Source organism: Simochromis diagramma, unplaced genomic scaffold (assembly GCF_900408965.1).
Source record: "Simochromis diagramma unplaced genomic scaffold, fSimDia1.1 OVJJ01000483.1, whole genome shotgun sequence".
Classification (NCBI taxonomy): domain Eukaryota; kingdom Metazoa; phylum Chordata; class Actinopteri; order Cichliformes; family Cichlidae; genus Simochromis; species Simochromis diagramma.
This window is the reverse complement of record NW_024386835.1, coordinates 935,305-945,702: the sequence shown is the minus strand read 5'-3', so window position 1 is coordinate 945,702 and position 10,398 is coordinate 935,305. Positions and strand designations below refer to the sequence as shown.

The 10,398-nt window shown below is 39.5% G+C and overlaps 1 protein-coding gene across 5 annotated transcripts in view; it reads right to left on the bottom strand.

Moving 5' to 3' along the window:
* Positions 1 to 64: 64 nt before the first annotated feature.
* LOC120731591 (AMP deaminase 2-like) overlaps positions 65 to 10,398 on the bottom strand; it is a 34,063-nt gene continuing 23,729 nt past the window's right edge. For all 5 annotated transcript variants that reach the window (XM_040028678.1, XM_040028677.1, XM_040028675.1 and 2 more), the window contains 14 exons: positions 9,529 to 9,634; positions 9,036 to 9,222; positions 7,273 to 7,405; positions 7,096 to 7,185; positions 6,872 to 7,001; positions 6,535 to 6,729; positions 6,269 to 6,400; positions 6,012 to 6,175; positions 5,638 to 5,764; positions 5,381 to 5,544; positions 5,137 to 5,257; positions 4,226 to 4,399; positions 4,016 to 4,126; positions 65 to 3,336 (listed from right to left, as the gene is read on the bottom strand). In XM_040028678.1, the coding sequence (XP_039884612.1) occupies positions 3,121 to 3,336; positions 4,016 to 4,126; positions 4,226 to 4,399; positions 5,137 to 5,257; positions 5,381 to 5,544; positions 5,638 to 5,764; positions 6,012 to 6,175; positions 6,269 to 6,400; positions 6,535 to 6,729; positions 6,872 to 7,001; positions 7,096 to 7,185; positions 7,273 to 7,405; positions 9,036 to 9,222; positions 9,529 to 9,634 (2,050 nt within the window). In that variant the 3' untranslated portion in view covers positions 65 to 3,120. The remainder of the gene's footprint in view (positions 3,337 to 4,015; positions 4,127 to 4,225; positions 4,400 to 5,136; positions 5,258 to 5,380; positions 5,545 to 5,637; positions 5,765 to 6,011; positions 6,176 to 6,268; positions 6,401 to 6,534; positions 6,730 to 6,871; positions 7,002 to 7,095; positions 7,186 to 7,272; positions 7,406 to 9,035; positions 9,223 to 9,528; positions 9,635 to 10,398) is intronic.

The following is a 10,398-nucleotide window of genomic DNA, read 5'->3' as shown; positions in this document are numbered from 1 at the left end:
ATAAAAAGTTGGAGTCTAATTTGTCACAGCATAACCTGTAAATAAAAGTGTGACACAACCTGGGTGAATTAACATGCTTTATTTTGTTGTCGAGTCATTACACGTGAACCTCAGAGGCATCTGAATCTGTAAAACTCTGGCAGTCCATCTCAAGCAATAAGGCTACAGATTACAGATTAATGGAAATAAAATCAGGCAGAATTTAAAAAATGATAAAAATGATCATAATAATAATAATAATAATAATAATAATAATAATGTCTACACAGTTACATGGCTGTAAAAACAAAGAAAAAACCTCAGCTGATAACAAACACACACTGAGTATCAGAATACTTAGAGCACTATGAGGTTAGTAATGTAAATGATGCCGAACATGTTATCCGGATTGTGAACTGTTAACGCCATGTTTGAATATATGCTGTGTTTCTGTGTTGGCTCCCACTCAGTGTTACTCGACTTCACGTTTTTTCTCTCTGACCCTCATGTGCTACTATTTACTGAGCTCAATCTCCTTTATATATTGAAATATTGGTTTTAATACAACAATACCAGAAACGTGAGCTTCTGAAGTAAAAGGAGTTGTTGCTTTTTCTTTTTTCCTGACGATTGGCTTCAATATATTAATTATATGAGTAATATATTAATTTGAACTATGCAAACTATAATGGGACTTTTATGTAGTTTTCAGTATGTCAGCAGTTGATTGCTGTGAGTTGCAGTCTTGAATACTGCTGCTGGGCTCCAAAAAGACATGATTTGTGAGGTAGGGTGGACTATATGTTGGACATAATTAGCATAATAAACAGTAAACAACAAGATGTAAAAGTGAACAGATAGAAACCGAACAGGTGGAAAAGTGTTGGGTCGGTTCAGATGACAAATGCCGTAGCAGCATGAGCAACTGTAATCAAAAAACTCCCATAATCACAGTGCAAAATGTTACAGAGTAGTCAAAACTGAATATTAAACGAGCGAGTAAAAGGCTAACGTCAGTGTAGATGTAAAATCCATCAGTGTTTTGGTTCAAATGAAAAAGTGCAAGGGCCAAAGTGTTCACAGACACTGCTGGAGGTGACGTTTGGCTTTAGAGTAAAAAGTACCAACTTTGACACTTTATCTGTTACATTTGCATTGAAATACTGAGAGTTCACAGGAATAAAAACAGGTGAAGAATAACGACTAATACAGTAATAAAGAGGCAGAGCAGACACTCTGTGTCCACTTAGATTCAAAAAGCAATAAACAGACATATTGAAGTGTCAAACCTTCACATCAATTTGATAAAATTACCCATCTTTGTATTGCCTTTGAAAAATACACTCTTTACAGAAACTCCCACAGTGACATTTCCACGGAGCTCCACTTGTGTAGCTACGATTTATAGCTGAAAAATGACAGATTCTCAGTTTTTATCCTAACCACCTCTAAAGCAAACACTTTCCTACCCTAATACTTTACAGCTGGTTATTCAAATAAAGCCCGATACTTTCTGACTCGTTCTCTTCTAGTCTTGGCATCAAGTCTTACTCGACTGGGGTTTAACAAGTATGCTAGCAGTTTGATGGGAGGTCCAGTGGCAGGCAGTGTGATGTTATAATACAAAAATCCCGAGGTGGGTGACACCAGCTTTGACCAGGTTTGGGGCAAGTTAAAAAAAAAATGCTACAAGTACCATGCAAATGTCTTAACCATGTCCCAGCATGGTTTGTGAATTTGTACATGGTGAACAGAACCGAGTACAAACCTGCTTGCTACATTACAAAACAGATTCTGGTTTGAAAACTGGTCAGCAGCCCTGAATTAGTTTAGATGTTTTACATTAAAGCTTGCTGTAAACATCAGTCTCATTCTCTCCTGCCATCCATTAATCATGCAGACATGCAAATAAAAAAAATCATTTACATACTCACAGAACTGGTAATAGATCCTCCTAAAGGCCAAAGTAAAAGCTACTTTACACTGATCATGCAGCTAGGTGGTTTCAGCTAATCGGTGTGAAGCGCGTATATGCTCAGTGTTTATCGACTGAGGGAAAATAAGCAGGCGAGAAAGAGAGCATGCACTGCTCAAAGCTAAAAATGAAAAGGCACTGTGAAACCTTGGCTGGGTGCATATGTACAGTGCATTGCATGCAAAGGGGAAAAACCTCTGTGGCTGTCTAGTAAAAGGAATGAGAATGATTGGGGCCCCTAAGACATACAGAGGGAGGTTCGTGGTCACAGTGAGGTCAAAGTGAGAACTCATCCACATTTTTTGTGCTGTGATTAAAATCTACAGTGTCTCTCTTTCAGCACACAAACATCTCATCATTTTTGACGAGGTCGCTTCGTACGCTGCTTAAAGAGTCCCATTCGCTTCAAGGAATGTTTGCATCAGCCTGCTTCTCTCCTCTCGACTGTGGAGTTTTTTTCTTTCTGTGCTGACTGAATCATGGAAGAACGATTCTAGAAAGTGCAATTTAGCAAGTATATGATTAAAAACCACGCCAAGCAAGACACACACAGCTATGATTTAGTGCTGCAGCATTCAGTAGATTAAACAAGAGGCCCATCAAAGTTTGTTGTGCAGGTAAGTCCAACCTCCACCAACAATCAAAGCGTGTTATTCCTGCAAAAATACATCAGTAATTTTTCATTTGTGTGTAATCAAATGAAAGAACAGAATGACTAAGTATAGAAGAGGCTAAGCAAAACAGGAGAGGTTTAAATGTGCTGGTTGTCAGTGTAAATACTGCAGCTACTACTATGAAAGCAAGTTACTAATTAATAGAAAACACCACAGGGACCATCTGATGGACAGGACAGGAATACACCACACGTTTCCCTGCTGTTCAATCTCAGAAAACCCTGATGGCAGGCCCTGCAAACCTTCATGGAACTGACTCAGACTGCAAACAATGGACATTTGGGGAAACTTTAAATAAAATAACACATGGCAATATTAAAGTAAGTGGAGCCTAAGTGTTCTGGCAGAACTATATTCTTGGCTTTTTCATAGCTGTGCAGCTGACATACTTGTACAATTGTTGTGGTGGTGCTTATGCTGCTCTCACAGCACATGTCTTCAGTGTCATGCTGAGTGGACCACGGGTTTGGGGATTTTACATTTTGTCAGATTTCAACGCCGTCCCGGGAAAGAGCCCATGGTGAGAGAGTCCTCCTCGTCGATAGCGTCCAGCTCGTCCGTGCGCACAGCGTGAGTGATGAGCTGAAGCTCCTCGGTGAGCGTCTCGCTTCGGTACGCCACGCGGATGTCCGGGACATTGGTGCGGCGGATGTCGTTGCTCTCAGGACCCTCCTTAGCATAATTTGGACCCAACCAGTAGCTTTTGGCCTGGAATGAGAGGAAAATACATAGTTGACACTGATGTTCAGTGTATGTGTGTGATGGCACTTCGCCATCTTGTGGTGGCTCTGTGTGTGTGCGTTTTGCTCTGTTGCAGGGTTTCCTCAGTCGAGCTCAGCTACTGTACCTCCACTTGTCTGTAGGCCATCGTGCCTGCACCCTACCTCGCTCTGAATGTTTTAATTTATTCTTAATTCTTTACATTTTTCTTTAGATTTGTTTCAAGATTTATTAATTACTGTCAAGTTGGTCTGTGTGGGACCATCATTATTTTTTGGCATTTTTGCCTTTATTGGATAGTGGAGACAGACAGGAAAGTGGGGAGGAGAGAGGAGAGGACACGCAGAAAGTCAAACTCAAGTTCACTCCTGCCCTGTGGCATGTGATCACCTGCTTACCCACTGAGCCAAAGTGGCGCCCACAATGATTTTAATTTTTGAAGTCTTGCACCACAATATATAAAAATATTACATTATTTAACGCTGAGCAATAAATTAAAGAGATTTTTAAAGTGTTTCCACAACAAAAAACTTGTAAATGATACTACTTATGCTCAAACTACAATATTTTAATGACTTGCAATGGATTGTGTGGATATGTGCAATGCATACATACACATGTGATCCCTGCTACACAAATACATGAAGAGAGCTTTAAATTAGTTTACCTTGTGTGAAAATCCACTCATGAGGACACTGTTTCTTGCCAGCTCACACATGTCACATGAACTTAGTTTCCACACTTGAGTGGCAATGCTGTACTCCTCCATCAGAGGTTCCTGGGTCCAAACAAGCAAACATGGAGATTTCTACAATTTGCTTCTATAACCTTTCACACTGTGTGCTTTAAGTGAGGCCATGTGTGGATTCATACCAACCTTGGTAAAGTGGAACTGGAGAGGATCATCGGTGGACAGGGAGACCATGAGGCCTCTGGACAGATACTCCGGCAGTGGGTTGCGGTGGTAACTGAGGAACAGGCTGTTGTTGCTCAGTGGTGACATGGCAATGCCGACTTGAGCAAGGTAATAAAGATACTGCAGCACTGGAGCCTGAGGTCAGACAAAGGTGAAAAGCAACAGAGACAAATCAGCAAATACAGCTAAAAGCTACAGTGGATTGGCAGATTTGTTTTGATTATTCTTGCAGAAACAAAAAAAACAAAAAGCACACCACCCACACAGTCACACTAAACTAAAAAACAGCCTCTCATTTTTCAATTTATAGCATATAGTGTTAGATCTGTAACTTCTTTGAAAAATTAACTCTTTTCATTTCAAAGCAAAATTATACAAAAAACCCCAAAACAACTATGTCAGTGTTCAAAATCCTATGGCCATAACTGTAAGTGTCTCAGGAAGGTCCTGGGCCATCAGGACATCTTCAATTCACTTTCACTGTACAAATCTCCAAATTTTCACCATCCACTATATATAGCACCCCTATGATGATGGTGATGATGAAGGTGGTGGTGTATCAGGTCAGATGATTTATCTTCTATTTCAGCTGCTATGATGGCAATTATAGCAAATGTGGGGAAAAAAAGCCACTTTTTAACCACTAATAGTTAAAAAACATAATATAATATAGACCAATATAACAAAAACAACGCACCAAGCTAAGGACCCCTGGTGCCCTGTTAATGTTTTTTTAACCCGTCAGAAGTGTTGATGCAATGTCAGCATTACAAATCCAAAGTTCGTAAACTACTTTGTTGTTTTTTGATGATAAAGTGAAAAAAAAATCCACAGTAGTCTTTCAGAAACAATCCCCAGTGTGGTGTCCTGACCTTTCTGAGCAGCAGACCATGAGAGATGTTCTCTGACAGCATGAAACCCGACACCAGGTGGTGGATCGGCCCCGCTTCCCCACAGTGAGGTCGCAGCACAAACGTATGGAAACCTCGCCGTCTGAATCAAATTAAAAAAGCAAAGCTTTATGTATTTGTCATTTATGATTTTGTTTGATTTGATGTTAAATTATGTAAAAAAAAAAAGAAAAGAAAAAAAAAAAGAATCAATATATCCATATACCTTCGCAGGTGGTTGAGCACACTCATGTTGGCATAGGTGTAGTAGAGGTAGTAAGAGTAGGGTGGGTTGTCTTCTTCTGTCCAGTTTGCTGGAAGCGGACTGTCGAGATTAAAAATGTGGTGCTCAGGTTTGGACTCATCGTCCACGCTGTCAAAGCCCACCACCTATTAAGCCACGAAAGCGGACAACAACATAATCATTTAGTGTCTTTAAGTACGGATCCTGATGCGGAGAATTCCTCGTGAAGGGACACTCACATGCTCCAAGAGAAGATGCAGCTCAGGATGACTACGGGGGTTGATTGTGACTTCAAACAGAGGCATGAAGATGTTCTCCAGCATCTCCTGGAAATTAGCCAGCTGCTTCTTTGTGTGGTACACGTCACTAGAAAGGTGGGGATTGGACAGTAAGTTGTGTCAGGCTGTAATCTTTAACTCAGCTTTGTTTTCTTTCTGCTTTTTTGCTTTTTAAAGATTTAACAGTCCAAGCACAGTACAGGTCCTTACCTAAATCCTAATCCTAATATCCTGATCTAAATGCTAATGAAACTTCCTCGTGTCCTTGGTGTATTTTTTGTGATCTGCTGCGTACTCTCAATCATTTAATGATGAACTGTTGGAGGAACACTTACAACAAACGGGGCACCTGGACAAGCCAGCGCACATTATCAGAATACACGCTGTGCTTGACAGCCCACTGAGCCAACTTGTCCCATTCATCTCTAGAGCGGCCGTAGATGGACAGACGGAGCTCAGAGTTCTGGTACTTGCTCTCTTCGAGGTCAAACATCACCTCCTGGACAGATAAAGCCAAAAGAAGTGGGTGTGAATATTTTCAAGGATTATTTAAATAAGACACATACAGTACCGTACAAGTATCACTTCACACCTTAATTATATGTGCAAAATATTTCCCTTCGATGTAGTTGTCTGTCTTGATGAAGATCTCTCTGAGGATGGATTCTCCGATGGGGTTGTATTTGGCGTTGAACTTGTCAAACCGATGAAATGTGTTACGGTCCTGATGAGTTAAAAACAAAAAGATTTAATATTATATCAAATATAATTTTTCTACCACATGTATCACACAGTGTGTCTTAACACACACACACACATATATATATATATATAAATATAGATGTTACTCTCTCTCACCGCGTGCATGTCAAGCGTGTCTACACTCAAATCGAAAGCAGTCAGGTTCATGCTCTCAAAAACCTCCTTGAGGGTCTGACCACGCCCACGCTCAATGTGAACGATCTCCTCGGGATATTTCTTCATGGCTCTCTTAATGAATCTCAGCAGGTGCTTCTGGTTCATGCAGGATGAGGCGTGTATGTGTGTGTCCACCTGGAGTCAGGTCAGAGCAGGTTTAATGTTCGAGCTTCACCAAAAACAGTTATTTATGCAGCAGGATTAGCTCTCGATGAAATTATTTAAGCATTCTTTTAATGTATGTATCTATATTTAACTGTCACTTGTTGACTCTTGCCTTTCTGATGTTGTAGAAGTCTCTATGAGGAACTTTCTTCTGAGCTGCCAGCTCCTTCATCTCATTCAGAAGGATGTGCATTTGAAATTTAGAGCTTAGGTACTGCAGGCGACGGTAGCAGAAAGACTTCCTACAGAGGAGACATGGACGTGCTATATTTAGACTGTGCACTGAGCCATAAAACAACTCAGACTTCAACTCATATTGTTAAAAGAAAAACTTACACTGGCCCATTGATAATAAGAGCCATCATCACATTCATGTCTGCAATATACTCTTTAAGGTCAGGATACGGCAGGTCAAGTTCTCCACTTCTGAAAAGCAGAGTGATTATTATACTTAATACAGACAGAGTTGCTTAAAAAATAACACGTCATTATGAAGGTGCAAACAGATCATACTTGTCCATATTGGTGTAGACATGGACTACCCCGTCTACCATCTTGCAACCATATCCTGTGTCTGGTGGCATGTTATTGGGGTCCTGATTGTCGTAAGGGTGTGTTTCAGAAACAGGTGGATGGACCGGGGCATCTGGAAAAAGCAAAAAACAAAACGGGAAATGGATATCAATCTTTTTTTTTCCATGTTACAGCAAACGCATACACATAAAATATATATGCTACAGAAACTATACTTTTTAATGCCAATAATAATGCTCAGATGTAAGAAGCATTTTTGTTACACAATTCACCTGGTGTGTTTCTGTTTTCACCAAAAAAAGTTGAGTTGCAATTATTTAAAAATCTCGTAAATCTGCATTTTATTGAACAACATAACAGAGACAACATATTAAATGTTTAAACTATGACAATGTATCATTTTAACAAATAATGTGTTCAGTTTGGATTTCAAGGATGCAATACATCTCAAAAAAGTTGGAATGGGCCATGTTTCATGTGTAGCATCGCTGTGTAGCATTAACAGACTTTTGGGTCCCGTTTTTCTCTGACAAAAGATTCAAGCTGCTCAACACTCCTGTGTCTGCTTTGTTGTATTTTAATTAAACGCTGTTACAACTGGTGAAAGGTCTGCACTGCAGACAGACGAGATCAGCACCCAGATTCTTCTAATATGAAGCCATGCTGTTGGATTAGATGCACTATATGATTTAGTATTGGCATGCTGAAATATGCGAGGCCTTTCCTGAAAAAGACATCAATTGGATGGGATTGTATGTTGCTCTAAAACCTGTGTGTGTGTGTCATCTTCACATGTGGTTTGTTCTTTGCACAACAGAGCTTTAACCTGCATTTGTGGATTGCACAGTGAACTCTGTTTACAGACAATGATTTCTGGATGTGTTTTTGAGCCCATTCAGTAATTTTCCACGACAGCATGATGCCTTTTTTTGCCTGAAGATTATTCCATTATTCTACAATTGTTGTTTTTTGTTTGTTTTTTTTAACTTCTATTAATCTGCAAAAAAACCACTAAACCACAAGTCTGCTTATCTGCCTCTCTCGGACGCTCTTTTTTGAGTTGTCTGCCATCAAATTCAAAATGAGCTAATGTTTTTCATGAAATAGCAAATGTCTGTTTTCTGTGTTCTATTGTGAATAAAATATGGGTTTATGGGATGTGAAAATCATTGCTTTTATTCTCATTTTCAGCATCCCACCATTCTGGGAACTGAGGGCTGTGGCAATGTCCATCAAACCAGAGAAAAAATACAGAAAAAAATCTTCAGGAAATTCAATCACTTCTCTAATCTATAATTAGTCTATAATTACTGTTTGATGTCTGTCAGTCTTTTTGAAGGCTGAATGAGCCAATTAGCTTTTGTACCTGTGAAACTTCTGATTTTCCACAAAATCAGAAATGTCATTGTAGTACGGGAAATATAACCATATCTAGGTAGTTTGTAAAGCTACTATTATGAAAGAACTATTATTTACAGTGTAAAGTGGAAATAACTTCGATTTGTAAAGGGTGACAAGGGAACTTGTGATTATTTATTTTGCTGACATTATTGTTCTGCCAATTATTTTCTTCATTATTTGACTGTTTGCCAGAAAATCTCAAGGAGCAAGTCAAAAGTAGCTGCTTTTTGTCTATTTATGAAGTCAAGTCCAGCTGGTTCAAGTATGTTTTCTGGCTCCGTCTTTCTAATGAAACCTTTGCTTTTTTCTGCCTAGCTATGTTGAATGTTTGCATGTTTTACCAGCATCTACAGGGGTCTCTGGTACATCTTCATAAATTCCCAGATCCAGAGTCTTCATCCCAAGGTCCTGCAAGGCATGAGCTGTAGTCTTACAAAAGTTCTGCAGGGAACGGTTTATGTACTTCTCCCGGATAAATAGTGCCTTCACAACACACTTGGCAGCATCTACTAGGTCAGTGAAGGGCACCTGGAAATAGAAATAGAAATGTCGTGAGCAAGGATGCAAATGAAACAGATTTGAGTATTTTGTTTTCACTCCTGATACATTTAACTGCCACCACCTTGTGCAATTTGTCACTGACTCTCTATGCTCTCATACTGACTGCTAGGGTCTCTAATATTGTCTTTCCCTTGCGGTATAAACTTTGAGGCAACTGTTGTTGTGATCTGACACCAAATAAGTAAAAGTGAGCTGAACTGGACTGAATTACTTTGCTAACTATTGTTTATTATTTTTAAATCCTGTAAGTAGCGTTCAGCAAACGATTCTCACCCCACACTTTTCCTCTCCAGATATTGAGACCCGCTGGTACTCCATCGGCATTTCTCGCTCCTTAACGGCATCATCAACAGTGTCCACACTTTCGTCTTTCATTAACCTTAAATGATAGAGGAGGGGGCAGAGGAGGGGAAGCGCAACGGCACACAGAGTGGTGAGATGGAAGAAAAAAAAACACATGACAGGGCAGTCCAGTCAGTCTGAAAAACATTTAGATGACTTGATTTAAAACCTTTTTTTCATGTTGGATACATTTAAAACATTTATTTATGGTAGATTATCCATTAACTGAAAAAAACAAGACTGGTTTGCAAACATTTTACAGTAATGAGATGAGGATTTTGTTCTCTTCAGTCCTAGAGATTGAAATCCTAGGTATAGAAACGAAGACAAACTAACTGAGCATGGGTAAAAATAAGATGTCAGGGTAAAACCCTTAATAGTTAACCCATGAAGCTGCTCAATGACCACAACTCTGTGAGTAAGTCAGGATTTACAGGAAGTACAAGTTTCATTATTGAAGAAACCCAAAATTTTAAAAAGAGAGGATACAAGATGCCCGAGTGCCATAGATGCACTATAGGGAGTTCAGTGACATTGTTCCAGTAAGAAAAGCAGCTTGCAGTGTTTCAAGGTTTTCTGCACAGTACAGGTCCATAATAAAAGCAGCAGAGAGCACCAAAGATTCAAATTTATTGTCTTTAATCAGCAGCAAGCACACAGAGAGCTCTCCTACATCACAAATAAACCTTCAAATACTCTGCCTTTCACGCCACGTCTGTCTCCTATCACATTTGTTCCATAAGATATTGAATCATTGCTACACACTAATTTACCATGTTTGGTAAACCTAGTTCTTTTAAT